Source organism: Danio aesculapii, chromosome 16, assembly GCF_903798145.1.
Source record: "Danio aesculapii chromosome 16, fDanAes4.1, whole genome shotgun sequence".
In the NCBI taxonomy this organism is placed as follows: Eukaryota; Metazoa; Chordata; class Actinopteri; order Cypriniformes; family Danionidae; genus Danio; species Danio aesculapii.
The window spans coordinates 27,345,633-27,363,234 of record NC_079450.1 but is presented as its reverse complement, the minus strand read 5'-3'; the positions used below and the strand labels follow the sequence as shown (position 1 = coordinate 27,363,234).

The 17,602-nt window shown below is 35.0% G+C and overlaps 1 protein-coding gene across 2 annotated transcripts in view; it reads left to right on the top strand.

Annotated features, from left to right (window-relative positions):
- npr1b (natriuretic peptide receptor 1b) overlaps positions 1-9,579 on the top strand; it is a 97,762-nt gene extending 88,183 nt beyond the window's left edge. For both annotated transcript variants that reach the window (XM_056475806.1, XM_056475807.1), the window contains exons 17-22: positions 313-459; positions 597-720; positions 807-875; positions 2,908-3,082; positions 3,319-3,417; positions 8,572-9,579. In XM_056475806.1, coding sequence (XP_056331781.1) covers positions 313-459; positions 597-720; positions 807-875; positions 2,908-3,082; positions 3,319-3,417; positions 8,572-8,720 — 763 coding nt within the window. In that variant the 3' untranslated portion in view covers positions 8,721-9,579. The remainder of the gene's footprint in view (positions 1-312; positions 460-596; positions 721-806; positions 876-2,907; positions 3,083-3,318; positions 3,418-8,571) is intronic.
- The last annotated feature ends 8,023 nt before the right edge of the window (positions 9,580-17,602 follow it).

Genomic DNA, 17,602 nt, shown 5'->3' with positions numbered 1-17,602 from the left:
AATGATCCTCAAATGTCCAAGGTAACTATCTTAAAATGTAAAAATGCACATATATACAGTCTTGTATAAAGAGCCAAGGATAGTTTACATTATATTTTTTACATTTTAAGTCTAATTTTACAGTCCAATTTTGATCCCTTTAAATTCACTTGCTTCATTTGTGTTTAAAATCATTTTAATCTAAAGATTCATCCTTGACCAGCATCTGCCCTTTTTCTCTCCAAACATTATGAGCATAAAAAATGTACTGTATGCTGCATGTTGCACCCTGTACATGTGTTTTTCATTCACCCCATCATGTCGTGTTCACAGGGAGCACAGGAGTAATATCCTGGATAATCTTTTGTCTCGTATGGAGCAGTATGCTAATAATCTAGAGGAGCTGGTAGAGGAGAGAACCCAAGCCTACCTAGAAGAGAAACGCAAGGCAGAAGCTTTACTGTACCAGATCCTCCCTCAGTCAGTTGACCGACACGCCTCATAAACTAAAGCAGCTATTACAAAGTTCTTATTCAACTTGGCAAAGTCTCACATGGCTTTATTTTTGTTGTGTGTGTGCGTGTGTGCGTGTGTGTGTGTGTGTGTCTGTGTGTTAGTTCAGTAGCAGAACAGCTGAAGAGAGGTGAGACGGTGCAGGCTGAAGCTTTTGACTCTGTCACCATCTATTTTAGTGATATTGTAGGCTTCACATCACTGTCAGCGGAGAGCACACCTTTGCAGGTACTTCACACTTAAAACTGACAGTGAAAATGCTGTTTTTTTCGATGTCTGAACCTTAAGATTCAAAGTGTTTTTGTTTCTTGTAGGTCGTCACCCTCCTCAATGACCTCTACACTTGCTTTGATGCCATTATAGACAATTTCGACGTTTACAAGGTAACGCCACCTCAAACCTCAGCACATTTTTATATGCCTTATGCAGTGCTCAGCATAATTGAGTACATACTATTTTGAAAATGAATATTTTTCTCCATTTCTCAGTGAATATAGGCAATGTATTTTGGTGCATTTAAACAAAACAGATTTATTGAACAGATATATTTATTAAAATAATATTTTAGTCACCAAACATTTAGAAATTGAAAGAGAATACAATTAAATTCAAGCAAAATATTGCAAAAAAAATTACAACTAAATTTTTCAATTTTTTGCTTCTCTTGAATTCTCCTTTGTTAAATTTGTATTTAATATTTTTCTCGTCCATATACATTTGGGTGTACTAGTTTTGGACAGTTATCGTAAGTTATTTTGTTAGATTACCTCCAGATTTGGCTTCAGCACCGATTAATCTAATGTATATGCAAAAATATAATATTGTGCAGCTTCCTATTAAAAATATGAATTTAAAAGATAGGTTTGTGAGGGATATACTTATATATGCTGAGCACTGTAACAAACATATTTAACCAGGAAAGTCCCTGGCAGCATAGGACAGAGTTCCAAAAAAAAAAAAAAAAAAAAAAAAAAAAAAAAATATATATATATATATATATATATATATATATATATATATATATATATATATATATATATATCACAACACAGATACATACAAATATAATATAAGCCATAATCAATTATTAAAACATGTGTTTTGTTCTAAATAGACAGACTTTAATTTTTTTTAAATATAGCGAGAAGGTACAGATTTCATACTGTATGTAGTATATTTTGAAGCTCGTTCCATACATATGGAGCAAACTTAGAGAATGCAGATCGACCTAACTCTGTATGAAAAAAATGCCTTCTTAAGTAAGAGTACATCTGCTGATCTGGTATTATAAGTATTTGAGCAGTACACCAACAAACTAGATCTATACAGTGGTCATTTACCAACTAAAGCTTTAAAAATAAAATTTTAAAATATGTTGCATGTTTTAGATCAGATTTTTATCTATTTAATCACATTTTGATATTTATTTTATTTTAACCTTATTTATTCATATTTCTATTGATTAATTTTATTGTAATTATTCTATTACTTTTCTATTATTTTATTATATTTTTTATTACTATTTTTTTATTATTATTTTAATTCCACATTTCCCTGGACCTCAGATTGAAAAACGCTCCCCTAGACGGCAGTATATAGTCCCTGTTTTGCTTACAAATATAGTTTGAATTCAATCCTCATTTTCTTGAATGTTTTATTGTAGTCAATGTCAATGAACTTAACATACATGATTCCTCATCCAATAAAGGGTAAAAAATGTAAACAAAAAGTTTCATTAACTAGAAAATGTTGCATTTTCATATTTAAAATGAAGCCTTGAATCCTAAGAGGAATATGCATTTTTATGTGGCAAATTTTACATTTAAATAAAAGGAAATATGCTACCTGTAGATAGCGTAAGGCTGTCGAAGAAACGATATTTGAACAACAACATTTGAAGCAGATCAAAATCTTTCAACAAAGTATTCAACAAACTATTCAACAACACCCATTCTTGTCTTGTCTTACAATTTTGAAAAACTTTTTGATCCTCTTCAAATGTTCACTTCTATATATAAAGACCTATATAAAGAACAACCGGCATGTTGTTAATTTCTGTTCATTTGTTGTTAACCTCTAACAGTGCATTTTTCTTTTGTCCTGTGCTTTGTGCAGAAGTGGATCTCTACCTGCTATACTAGTGCTAAACAATGTCTAAAATAATCAGTAACTTTTAAAACAATCAGATCTAACTTGTGTTACATATGTTTACATCGAAAAACTGACAACATGTATTTTGGCTGTTTACTATAAAGCACAGGAGTTTGAATTTGATGAATTATCGTCTGCATATTACAGTGTGTGTTCAGCCTATAGTCATGTTTAAAACAACAATGACAGACTACAGGACTGCATTATCCTATCCCAAACTTTATATATGTTTTATATATCATTTTTGTTTTATTGTTCCTTTAGGTGGAGACAATAGGCGATGCTTACATGGTAGTTTCAGGACTGCCAGTACGAAATGGGAAACTGCATGGTCGTGAGATTGCACGGATGTCCCTCGCTCTGTTGGAGGCTGTCAAAACCTTTAAGATTCGCCACCGACCCGATGAGCAACTCAAGTTACGAATCGGCATTCACAGTGGTGAGAATGAGCATTTTAAACAGTTTTTTGACACTAACAGTGATTTTTCTTGTATTGAACTATGTTTATCTAACATAATAATAAATATTACAAAATAGTAAATACTAATAAATATCCATATTTATTAATATTACTAAATAATAGTATTAAAATTATTCTAACATACTAAACCTGGTTTGTAGCACATGCAGTTTTGAGTATTGAGAATTGTGTGTGTGCGTGTGTGTATGTTTCAGGCCCTGTATGTGCTGGTGTAGTTGGGCTGAAGATGCCCAGGTACTGTCTTTTCGGAGATACAGTGAACACATCCTCTCGTATGGAGTCGAATGGAGAACGTAAGAGAAAAAATGATCTTTAAAACTTAAAGGTCCCTTGAAGTGCCTTGAATGTGCATTTTTTTATGCGATGTTTGATGTATTCTCGACTGAAAAATGAAGAGGGTGGGACATACAGTAGCTCCTCCCCTTTCAAAAAAACAGCCATTAGCGTTTTGTTTTATCACAGCTCTGCCAGTCAAGATTTGATGAGAAACTGAAGTATGAGGTCACATGGAAAAAATCATTGATCAATTTGACAAAAAAGTGACAAACTAATAATAATAATAATAATAATTGCTTACATTTATATAGCGCTTTTCTGCACACTCAAAGCTCTTTACACATTTTTGGGAGGAATCTCCTCATCCACCACTGGTGTGCACCTGGATGACGCCACGGCAGCCGTATTGCGACAGACCGCACACCACACATCAGCTGATTGGTGGAGAGGAGACAGTGATGAAGCCAATTATGATATAGGGATGGTTAGGACGCCATGATGAAATGACCAACATAGCAAAATTTATCTGGCCCAGATCTGGCCCACACATACAGCGTTTGCTTGGCCCACATGCTGCAGCGAATTACGGTACATGATTGGACCAAGTCTGGCTTCCATACAAGGGCCAAACATGGACCATATCTGGGCCAAGTCTCAGCCAAGTTAATAACCCTGAACTGGGCCTAAACTAGGCCAGATATGTTGGTGTGTTGCAACTGCAATGAATTTGATAAACCCGTGAAGCATTGCGCTTTAGCTGCACTATGGGTGTACTTTTTTTCGAAGCAAACTCATTTTTTCATTCATTCATTCACTTTCTTTTCGGCTTAGTCCCTTAATTAATCCGGGGTCGCCGCAGTGGAATGAACCGGCAACTTATCCAGAATATGTTTTACACAGTATGACCTTCCAGCTGCGACCCATCACTGGGAAACATCCATACACTCTCATTCACACACATACACCACGGACAATTTAGCCTACCCAATTCACCTGTACCACATGTCTTTGGATTTGTGGGGGAAACCGGAGCACCCGGAGGAAACCCACGCGAACACGGGGAGAACATGCAAACTTCACACAGAAATGCCAACTGTCCCAGTCGAGGCTTGAACCAGCGACCTTCTTGCTGTGAGGCAATCGTGCTACCCACTGCACCACCATGATGTCTCGAAGCAACCTAATTGGTGGAATTTTTTCTTTTCCCAAAAATTGAAATGTATTTTAAAAATGGGTCAAGATAGGTCAAACTTACGTGGCCCATATATAAATTCTGAACATCTGGTCCAAATACTAGATTTGATATCTGGCCCAAGTCTTGTATGCCGCCTTAAAGATGGTGACACCTCTGCCAAACCCGTGTCATATTTGGCAGTGCTGTATGCTGTATGCCAGTGCCGGACGAACACCTGCTGTGCCAGCTTTATGCCAAATCTAGGCCAGAATTCTTTGCTACCTGAGGAGGCCAGTGGGCAGATTTGGCTAGGATGCCGGGCTTAAACCCCTACTCTTTTTTTTTTTAAAGAAAACCATCCTGGGATTTTTAACGACCACAGAGAGTCATGACCTCAGTTTAACTCTCATCCGAAAGATGGCACTCACTGAGCATTATAGAGTTCCCATCAATATACTGGGGCGTTAGGACCCACATAGACCACAGGTTGAGCGTCCCCTGCTGGTCTCACTAACACAATTTCCGGCAACAACCTAGCTTTCCCATGTGGTCTCCTATCCAGGTACTGACCGGATGCAGCCCTGCTTAATTTCAGTGGGTGACCATGTGAGAGTTGAAGAGAGCTAGCTGCCGGCAAACTGCCAGATTTATTTTTTCGAAATGCAAACTATGTCTCTATTTTGGAGCACACAAGCTTATAGATATTCTTGAAACTAATAGACTGAAACTAACATCTAAAAAACGTTATATTAATCTCACGGGACCTTTAATATGATAATAACCATTGTAACTGTAAAGGTCAGGAGTTCAGATGAGTTAGTAGTAGGTTAGAGATTTGAATAGGCATGGGCCATTATAAGATTCTGACGGTATGATAACCTTGGATAAAAGTATCATGGTTTCATGGTTTCGCAGTATTGTGATTACTGCTCTAAAATATGTTCTTTTTAAATGTCTGGGTAAAAAACAACAACTTTTTTTCGCTTTTGAACACAATATATTTTATTTTGAGAAACATTTAAAATATTTTGGAGCAGTAAACATGTCAGGCTAAATAATTCAATTGAATTAATGACTTCTGCAGTCCTCATCCATTTCAAAAACATATTTTTTTTTAATTTAAAGCGACATCTTTGGATATTTTTTTTCTGCTGGAGATACTGTTGTCCTAAAAAAATGTATTAAAAGTAAATTAAAAATAGTACACATACCATAGGAATGGTATTGCAGAAAATTTAGTTTGCAGTAGTAGTTTGTAGTTTTAAAACCTTGACTTTTCCAAACTGCGGTATACCTTGAAAAGGGTTATCGTCCCATGTCTAGATTTGAATTGTTTCATTTTCTATAATAAAACAATTTGAGATGTAGAAAAAAATTCAAGAGATGACTTTTTAAAAAATAAGCATTTTAGTTTTAGTCTTACATTTAATCATTTATTTAGAAAAATGCATTTCTATATTATCTGGCCTCACTGGAGATGCTTTTTCATATGTTGTATTATCACCGTGGTAATACATTGATTAATTTTCCATAATGAAATTCAAAATCATTTAACAAGCCTAAACAAAAAATGTTGATGAAAAGATTCCGCTATAATTCAAATGTAATTATTTCCCTTGCCACCCGTTTCCCCACATAGATTCTGGCAGATATCAGCTGTCGTTAGATAACACTTGACAAAAGCAAAACAAATTGCAATCAGGAAAGAGATTAATTTTGAAGGTTGTTAAATTAATTTTTTTAAAGCCGAAGATTAGCATTATGCCTTCCTTGACCAGCAAATCCTCACAGAAACATTGTGTTGTGGAGGTCTACCAGCACACTGTGACGCAAGTAAAAAATATAATTAATTCAAATTCAAAGAATGAATAAATTCAATGTGTTATATAAATAAAACAGCACAGCAAGATCAATGATGGGCTCTTTAAAAATCACCCTATAATACTGTTTCATAATTTCACTAAAATGCCATTGCTCGTGAATGTAAGGTCTACAAAGTTTTAAAAATCCATGTGCATGATAAATTAATTCATTGTATCCCAAATGAAAGAATCATTTCTGAATAATTTGGTTTGTATTGTCAACATGTGAAGATGTTTTCTGCACTGCAAAAGCAAATCCACTTCATATGATGCACTTCAAAAGGATGAGGACTCGGGTTTATATCACTGTGTTATAAGTGTTAAGGCCTTCAGTTCTGAAATTCAAATATTGGGTGTTTAGATTCTGACATGCACTAGGAATGATAACACACTAATAAAACTGGACCAATAAAAGCAAAGTAGGCTCTCAGAAATGAGGATCTTCGAGAGACCAGGGACCTGTTCCATGAAGCTGGATTAGCTAGCTAGTTCAGTTTAGTTTGCACTAATCTTGGGTTTTAGGTCACATGAAGGCAGCTCGACTTTATTCACTCTTTGATGTCATGGTATTATGGTACAGCTGAACTGAGCTGAGCTGCTTTTATGGTACATAAAACAAGGGCTGTGCGATTAATTGAAAAGTAAGTGAAATCGACATTCAGAACCTAAAATCGATCTAATTTTTCCAGGTCAATTTTTTTAATGACTTTCCCTACCGCGTGTAGAGTCACGTGACCTCGCTCTGTTTTACATTTCTGCGTCAAGCACAGCATATGGTCTTGTGCAGCCTTCATGCGGTCACATACCTCTCGCCGATTGCTCTGTTTGGTAGCGCTGACAAGTGTGGGCGGCACGGAGAGAGCAAAAAAATAAATAATTAAATAAAAGAATCATTCATCAATCGTAATCGAGTTAAAATGTTCAATCAATTGAGATTTTGATTTTAGGCCAAATCACCAGCCCTACCTAAAACCCAGAATTAGTCCAAGTTAAACTGATACTTAACTGGCTAGCCAGCTAATCTGGCTTCAGGGTACAGTCCCGAGATCTTTCAGGTTTCAGACACTATAAGAAAAGAGCTGATGCTGTCATTTATATTAAGAGAAAATTTACATTAAATCTCAGGTTCATTCATTCATTTTCCTTCAGCTTAGTCCCTTTATTCATTAGGGGTCACCACAGAGGAATGAACCTCCAATTTATCCAGCATATGTTTTAAGCAGCGGATGCCTTTCAGCAGCAACACAGTATTGGAAAACACCCATACACACTCATTCACACATTCACTACTGCCAAGTTAGGTTATCCAATTCACCTATAGTGCATGTGTTTGGGCTGTGGAGAAAACCGGAGCATCTGGAGGAAACCCACGCCAACACAGGAAAAATGAACATGCAAACTAAACACAGAAACGCCAACTGGACCAGCTGGGACTTGAACCAGCAACCTTCTTGATGTGAAGCGACAGTGCTAACCACTGAGCCACCGTATCACCATCTCAGATTCATATGAACCAATTTAATTATCCGTTTTCTGTATTTTGTGATTCATGTATTTATTTTTTATTTATGCTCTTGAATTGTATTATTGGATCTTGATCTTTCTTCCAACTTTTAACCCTGAAAAAACGAAAAAGTGACTTTTATTAACATTTTTAATGGTTTAAAGTGATATATTGTCTGGGTTGGTGTTATATTACAGTACAAAACCTATATAATAAACTGCCAGTACGTTTTCAGTTATTTTACAGACTTATTTCTCTCTATATAATATTTATTATACATTATATTGTTTCAAACTATTAAAATGTCAATAAAAGTCTCCCTGTAAAACTGTAGAGTTGAATTTTCAACATCAAAAGTAAACGGAGCAGAGAAAAAGGTCCCATCACAACCGTAAATAATCTGAAAACACTAATTATGTAACCTGTTAACAGATATTTTTTACAGTGTTATCTCAAAAACTTTTAAAATGACATAACATGGCACACCTACCTACTATACCTGCAGGTATAAAGTAAATGACGTTTAATAAAGTAAATAATGTTTGCCAACATCCCATCAGAGTGAGCTGTGTGAACGCAACTAATCAAGGCTTTTACAGGCTGTAATTAATAATGGCTGTTTCTCCTGCAGCTCTGAAGATTCACGTATCATCAGCCACTCGAGCTGTGCTGCAGGAATTCAACTGCTTTCAGCTGGAGCTCAGAGGAGATGTGGAGATGAAGGGGAAAGGCAAGATGAGGACCTACTGGCTTCTGGGAGAAGTGAAGGCCGGTGATTGAGAGCGAAGGGCTCCGCTGCTCAACTGACCCTAGTAGCCAAACACATCCACAGGGGAACCAAGCCAAGACTGTTCTGTTGGTTAAACGCACACGCATGTAATCTTGTACAGCACTGGATGACGTCTTGTATATATGTAATTTAAAGATGTTTCTTTTGTAAGACCACGAGCTTCGGCTTTTAACAGAGTGACGGTTGAGTGTGATTGAACATCGACCCCTGCTGGAGAAGTAGCGACACTGCTGGTTTGAACTATATGTATGCACTGTAAAAAATTGACAAAACGTGATGAAAGCAAATGTTTTTATGTTACTGTTACTAATTCTAATCAGTTAATATAATTTGTTTCAGTTATGCAAAGTTCAACTTAATTTTTTTGTATGTAATTTGCGATGATTAGAAACATTCATTTGATTTTAAAACAAAATTAGGCAAGATTTTATTACAGTATAGGCTAAATAAATACAATAACTTCCAGGCTGTGTGAGAGAGAAGACGGTTAAATATTAAAGATTAAGTTATTACATTTTAGTTCTCAAATATTACTTGGCCTTTATTATTTAAATGTTTTGAAGACCTGCATCCATTTCTTATCATTTACTATATTTCACTAAAGTAAGATTTTTAGATTTAAGTTTTCCAAATCATTTTATTTCACCCATCAGACTTTTGCACATGTACATTCCTCCTCAAGCCATGCAGTTTGTCTCCTGGATGCTCCTGCTCGGGCTTCAGTTTTTGTAAGGATGTGATGTAAAAATAATTGGTGTGATCTATACAGCATTTTTGTGAGCAACACACAACTACTGCAGATTTAACAACGCATAAATAATTCATAAAAATAAAATCAGCCTGCTTTCATAACACCGTTCGGTTTGGTTTTAGATGCTTTTGCTCAACTTTTGCAAAGTCAGCAGTTAATTAATTTATTTAATAAAGCTTTTGCAGCATTTTGGGGTTATATTGAAACATCTCGCAGCACAGTCTAGAAACAGCATAAAAATAAAATAGTGCACGGAAGGCCATGTTTGTAATGCAACACCTTCATATGACTAGATCTGAATCCTCATAGTTATCTTCTAGTTTCTCTCATATAACTTGAAAGCTCTTTAACAACTTTTCTGACACTTCAATTTCTTTTAACCACCTTGAGATTATCTCTGATCTTTTCACATTGTCATTCCCATGAACACTTAAAGGTGACACTTTCAAACCTGCCGACCTTACTGTCACAGTTAATAACTGCTCTTTTGACATCTCTATGAGGAATTTGAGCTTTGCACTAAGAACAGATTACACACTAATATTATTTAATGTCATCTCCTTTGGAACCTCATACAAAATGCATCAATGTTGATTTTAGGAGTATGTGGTATCTACAATTTATTTTAATTGCTGAGAGGGACTTATGAATCTCAATTAAAAACGATTATAATTCTATATATATATATATATATATATATATATATATATATATATATATATATATATATATATATATATATATATATATATATATATATATATATATATAAACATACAGTTGAAGTCAGAATTATTAGCCCCCTTTTAATTATTATTTTTTTTTAATATTTCCCAAATTATGTTTATTAGAGCAAGGAATTTTCACAGTATGTCTGATAGTATTCTTTACTGGAGAAAGTCTGGTTTCTTTTATTTTGGCTAGAATAAAAGCAGTTTTGAATTTTTTGAAAACCATTTTAAGGTCAAAATTATTAGCCCCTTTAAGATATTTTTGCGATAGTCTACAGAACAAACCATCATCATACAAGAACTTGCCTAATTACCCTAACCTTAACCTAGTTAAGCCTTTAAAAGTCACTTTAAGCTGTATAGAAGTGTCTTGAAAAATATCTAGTCAAATATTATTCACTGTCATCATGGCAAAGATAAAATAAATCAGTTATTAGAAATGAGTTATTAAAACTATTGTTTAGAAATGTGTTGAAAAAATCTCTTCGCTAAACAGAAATTGGGGGAGGGGGGGGGGGGGGGGTGGGATAATGCAAATAATTCAGGGGGGCTATTAATTCTGGGCCCAAAGTTGTTTCTGATTAGGCTGTAGATGAAAAGCAAATTTGTCAGTTGTTTGTTTTAATGATAACCACAACGCTTGGCTTATTATTAAAATACGTAATTAATATAGACTACTCATTTAGTTATTTAATAAGTGTATCAAAAAAATAATAAATCAAAATAGACAGCATTAAAACTAGAATTTATTTAAAAAAAAAAAAAAAAATTCTGACCAGGCTTCACCAACACACAAAATAAAACAATAAATATTTATTGGCATTGAAAGATCCATAATAAAACTTCAGCATTCTCACAAAATGGTGTTTTAGCAGTGCTAGAAGAACCAGAATTTTTTATTAGAACAATTTAATTTAGTTTTTGCCAGTTTAAGAACAAAAGTCTTTAGAAAATTGTGTTTTTGCAAAAACACTATTTTGAACTCTATTTTCTAAAGACTTCTGTTCTTTATTAAAGAATACTTTGATAAAGGATGTTTTTTTCACTACAAAGAACCTTCCGAGTCTTCACCCTTACACTAACCATTTCATTCCAGCACATTCACAAAAATGGTTCTTTTGTGGGATTAATGACCTCCTTTAGAACTTTATTAAATAAGTTAAAGTTTCGTTTAGGCTATTTATAATTACAAAACTTAAAAGATGCCAGGCTACAAGGTTTACAGAAAGCCAGAATCACACAAGATGTTGATGTCCATTATATGGTTCATGTGGCATAACAGTTTATGCAGTTGATTTTTAAGTTTTTCTTTAAGCAAATGTTTTCACCAAGACTAGGAAACTCTACTTAAACATTTTCCCCAAGCTTTTCGTAAAAATCCACAGTTGATGTGAGCAGGTCTCTCTAAAGTTAGTTTGGAATAGTCACGGGAATATTTCTGCTTCTCAGTTTTCACTATCCTTACTTGTGAGAAAGAACAATTAGAGTTATTCTTTGATTTAACGTAATCACGAGTAGTTAAACAATGTTCTTGCTCTGCTAGACATTCCTGAAATCCGTTCTTCTCCTCAAAAAACAGTGATTCCCTTCTGCGCACGCACGGGCTCTCGCCGAGTGTCAGGAAGCCGTACGGAGTGGTGATTTTGCTGAGATGAGGTAAGGACATCGCGGCTCTGGTTGTCGGGTCTGACAGAGTCTGGAGCTCATGATGGTCCATGAAGCCGAGCTCGTGCTCATCAGAGAAAGGGCAGCAGCGCGTCAGAGCCCGGACAATCGATGAAGTTGATGAGTCTGTGGACCGGGGAAAGGTGTGCCGCCGCCGTTGTCCGTCCCCGCCTCTAGCTCTTCCCTGCAGTCTCGCCGGGCACAGCGCGGGGATGGTGAACTCGGGCACAGTGGCAGGAGTCACCACCATATTCCTGAGTGGTAAGAGTCTCGCTGCCGCAGGCTGAATCTCTCGAGCACCTAAGTGGCACGCTTTCTTTTCCCGCTTAGCAGGTGCAAATTCACGAGCTGGTAAGTTTCTGCCCATGGTTTGCAATTGACATATAACGCAAAATTTTGAGTAAAACTTTTCTAAATACCTATATTTTTCTGACTTTCTTGGACGTTGATGACATTTTCTCTGCAGTCCCGTTATTTTAAAACTGGTAAAAGTTTACTGAAGTCTGGAGAGAAATGTCCCCTGCCTCATGCTGAATAAGTGAGAGAAATTCAAGTGGCAACTGTAAATATACAGTCGCGACATGAACAGACTCCTCCCGCTATGGACAGAGCTTGTTAATAATGAGGTACAGCCTGTGAAACATTACAATTCTATTAGTATAGTTACATTTCTATAACAAAAATGTATGTCAAACTATTTATGTTTAGTAGGCTAATAGGAAAAAATAATGAAAACCATTTTCACCTTAGTTATTCGTAGTAAATAAATCAAGATTAAAAAATAATTTGATAGTAATTAATAATATTTATTAATTGTAGTTTTTAATATAAAATATAAATATATAAAAATAAGCGAGCCTATAGAAACGTAATATAAAATATAAAAAAAACGTCTATACTACGTACAGGTCAGAGTAACTATAATTTTATTATACATTTAAATAAATATTATATAATATAAAAATATGATAATTATATTATACTTGTATAATATAATTGTATATTATACTTATATTACATTTAGATATTATTTATTTATTTATTTATTTAATATAAGTAAACATTGTCGTGGTTTTGCGCAGAGGTCTGGGAACGTTTTATTTTTCATCGCCTGTGTTTGTGAGGGAAGGGAAAGAGCGCAACACCCGCCGTTTGTTGTGAAGCGGCGGGCTTAATAGAAAGCTACCGATGGCTGCAGACAGACGTTCCTGGGTAAGAAGGATGTTTTACATTATGAAATGGGAACCGAAAAAACAACGTGCTTGCATGTCTCAAATTTAAAATCTATAAAAACAATCTTAGCAGAATGTGCTGTATAGGGACGCTATGCTAACTTATATTAGCAAAGAGGCTAACAGTAGGAAATGCAGACCTCAAAATTACTGTTTGTGATCCCAGTAAGTGGAATTAATGTTTCAATATTACTAAAACGCACAGATATTTCATAGTGTACGTTGTCCTGGTATACCAGACAAAACCTTTCTGATTAATAAGCAAATCTTGCTGTATTATATGTTTATCTTTATTATACGATTCACATATTAACGTTATTGAATTGTAAATGCAGCTCACCGGGTTTTGGGTCATTAGCCAAAGAATTTTTGCTTATCTGATTTAAATTTTTAATTGATTTTTAATAATTGATAGAATAAAAACTTACAAGCCTTAATGGAAAACAATGGTTTATATCTCTGGTATTCATTAACTTGTGTTTTCAGGCTCAGAGACAGATTGAACATGGGATGGAAACGCAAGTCTTCTTCTCCAGAATCACAACCAAATCTTGTCAAAGTACCAAAGAGGGAATTCCTCAGCAGATCTCCTAGCTCATGGAAGAGGAAGGCCTCTACACCCAGTAAGACAAAGAGCTGGACCTCCATCCAGTCACTTTCTCTAGACGGACATGTTGATCAATGTGATGGCCAGGAGGAGCTCTCCAGTGCAGGTAGTGCAGAAGCAAACAATAGTATGGCTGATGAATGGAGATTATTACACAATTAATATTTGATTATTTTTGTGTGTAGGTCATGTTGAGGATGACAGTGACTGTATCCAGTCCTCTACTCCAGTTTCATCCCCTCTGCGGTCAGAAGAGGACGCAGAGCTGGGTCTGGTCATCACTGTGGGTGAGTTAAAGCATTTAGCTGTGCTGTGATCCACACTTTACTAAAAGGGGTAGTACAATTCTGTAATTATTTACTCTCCCCTTCAATAGCTTTAGATAGGGCTGCGTGATTTTGGAAAAGGTTTTCTGGACAGTGTAATGACCTGTTTCCACTGAGTGGTACCTTACGGTACGGTATGGGTCACCTTTATCAGGCTTGCTTTTCCACTGCCAAAAGGTTAATAATACCTTTTTGGTGTACGACAGAAAGTTTCAGTCAACGTCATTCTCTCTTGAGGAAATGTCAAAGTAAAGCTATACGTGTCGTTCACATATCATAAGAGAAGCACTTCTCACAAAACAGATGCTTTATACACATACATACTTGTGGATAAATGTTCATTACTAACCTTTCTATGAACATGATTTGATTATAGCTGCAGATCAATGATAAAAATAACCTACTGTATTGCTGCAATTAAACAAAATAAATAAATAAATGCAGCATATATGAAAACATACAGACCTTTACAGTCTCTGATATGTTACCAATTACAGTAAAACTATGCACAAAATATATTTAGTCCTTATTTGGGTTCAAAAACAGCACAAAATATAGCCCAGTCAGTGCAAACCTCTCATCTGTTTCTTTAATCTTCACCATCACATGTAACCTTTATTAGAAAGTCATTCCGAGTTCATAATAGTCCAAAAGTCGACAGTAATAGTTAAATATGGCAGTTTGTTCATGTTTTGGGTTGCTAAAAGAATCATTTGCTCATTTGTTTTGTCGGGCTTCTCCTTTGTTTTTTTGCACTTTACTCTTGCATTTGTCCGTTTCTGAAAGGATCAGATGTCAGAAGCACTTTAATAATCACACACAGGTTATTATCATGAGCTTAAGAAGTTCGTTGTTTCAAATATAGATGTGATCGCAAGCTCTGGAGAAAGTGAAACCGCTCACACTTTTAGATGGCCTCGTAAAAACAAAAACAGGACACAGTGAATTTTGTTTTATTTGGCTTTGTGGCTGTTCATCAAGACGATGACAAGGTTTGTTTGAGATTGGGTTGACCATGGCTCGTTATTATATGTATATATTATTATGGTGTAATGTCTTGGCTGTGTATTTAAAAATGGTGGTTGGTTCCTTTGTTTTTATTCTCCTGGCTTGTGCATAAGCTAGTGACGTTTCTCTGTAAACCAATAGCGTTCAGCTGCGTGTCTACCTCCGCCTTTTGGTACCCTTTTGTCGTGTTAGGTACTCTTTGTACCCAAAAAGTGGTACAGTACGACTCGCTTTTTGGTACCTTTTGACAGAGGAAACCATAATAGCGTACCGTACTACAAAACTGGTCAAAACAGTATTCAAGTGCAGATATTGAACAATCAAACTAAAATAACATTGTCATCATCATTGTATAAATACTTTTTAAGATGATATTTTAAAATATTTATCTTTAAATCTATAATAAACAATCTAATCCTGCAATGTGACTATTGCAGAGGCAAACATTGTGATATCAATGCTCAAACGATATGTTGTTCATCAGTAGTTTCAGATATTTTAAAGAATTCAGATAATCTGTCTGTTTACTAATATATTAAAAATGTCTAGTTTTGTGTTCATTAGGAGGACACTCAGGTTTGCTGTTCGTGAAGGTTGAATAAACAATGACAACATTTTTGTTTAACTGTACTTTATCCGCTTGTTAAATTTGACGTTGAAAAGTTTTCATTGTTGCTGCTGAAAATGATCAATTATTATTGTGTTTTGGGCTGTTTTAATCGGTTGGACTGGAAAAAATACATAGAGTAGCCATAAGTTATAACAAATCAAGCAGATGAGAGAAAAAGAAGAATAAAAGATCTGAGGAATTGGTGTTTGTGAACTGAACCAGGATTTTCAGGGCAAAAATCTTGACAACATTGATGTTTTTTTATTTCAGGTCAAGTAAGTAAAATTTTAAGCTAATATCTTAATTAACTGTTCTCAGTTTTTACCTCCATCTGTCAAATTCAGCTTGTCAAAACGTTTCACCCTTTCTTGCATACTAAGTTCTTCTCTATATAATTCAGCAGCTTCCACATGTTTTTTTTAATGGTTTCGACAACATCAATACGCAGAGCAATGTATTCAGTAGTGCAATCCATCCTCTTATTCACATCCGAGTGTATATAGCCAGTATATAAATAAAAGAGCATAAACAGTTAAATGAGCACATATGTCAATATCATAACAATTATAACAAACTGTGCAATAGGTATTTATGTATTTATTAGTCTTTTTTTGTGATTTTAAATTGCTGTATATTTTTATATTTACGAAATTACAAAAGCTTATTTATTATTTTTTTAGTATTTTCTGATGTTTTTTCTGGGTGTTGATGTAACGTAATTTTTTTCTGGATTACATCTATTGTGATGTTTGAATGACAACATAAAAGAAACTGAAGTGTATAAAGGAAACTAAACTGAGTATTAGACATGGGCCGTTATAAGATTCTGACTGTATGGTAACCTTGGATAAAATATCACGGTAATGCGATTTCCCCCACCCCCCACCCCCCATTGAACACAATATATTTTATTTTAAGAAACATTAAATATATTTTGGACCAGTAGCTTTTGCTGTAGAGGTTCCTTTTCTGCTGGAAAAGATACAGTTGCCCTAAAAACTAAGTTAAATGGTTGTGAAAAACATTTAAAAATAAAATAATAATAAAAAAAATCTTCATACCTTAGTATCGGTATAACAGAAAACTTTGGTGGTTTTAAAACCTTGACTTTTCCAAACCGCGGTAAACCTTGAAACTGGTTATCGTCCCATGCCTTCTGAGTATTGCCAGTATGGACAGACATACAGGTTTCTGACCAAATCTTGACAGAAGTGCCAACTCTCTATATTTTGCAGCTTGTTTAGTCAGAGATTAATATTGGTTTCAGGGCAGTTAATCTTTTTAACTCAACGACCTCTTATTCCAAGAACATGCTCAATTTGAAGCATCTATAAAAGTGCACAGAGGTTAATGTTGAGCTCTGGCAGCCTTATTGAGGCTTGATTTTGAGAATTTCCAGCATCTGATTGAGCTCTCATTGCCTGTAGATGAGGACAGATGTGAAGGGGAGGAATGGCTGAAGAAACGGAATGGAGTGAATATAAAGAAGAATGGAATAAATCAGACTGAAGGAGAGATCCCTCAGAAAGAGAATGAAGATGTGGAGAAGACTATGGAACAGCTTAGTGAAGAAGATGAGAGTGAGGAAGAGCTCAGGAAGCTGGACAGAGATTTAACGCTCAAATCTAAAAAACTCAACCTCTCCTCCATCAACGTTCGTAACATCATCCATGTGAGTCTGAAAATATTTATACATTACCTATTTTATGCCTGATGTGTTCTTGAGATATTAAAACTGAGAATTTAAAGAAATCCTAACAAATTACTTTCTATGAAGCTCATATTTATAATGATTTACAACTCTGTTTATAATTATTTCTAATGAATCATTGCAATTCTATAAATGTATCTATAAAAACACAACAAATCTTATACTGTGTTATATTGACAGTTATAGCTACATTTATAATAGTGTTATTAATACTTATTAGTGATTAGTGGT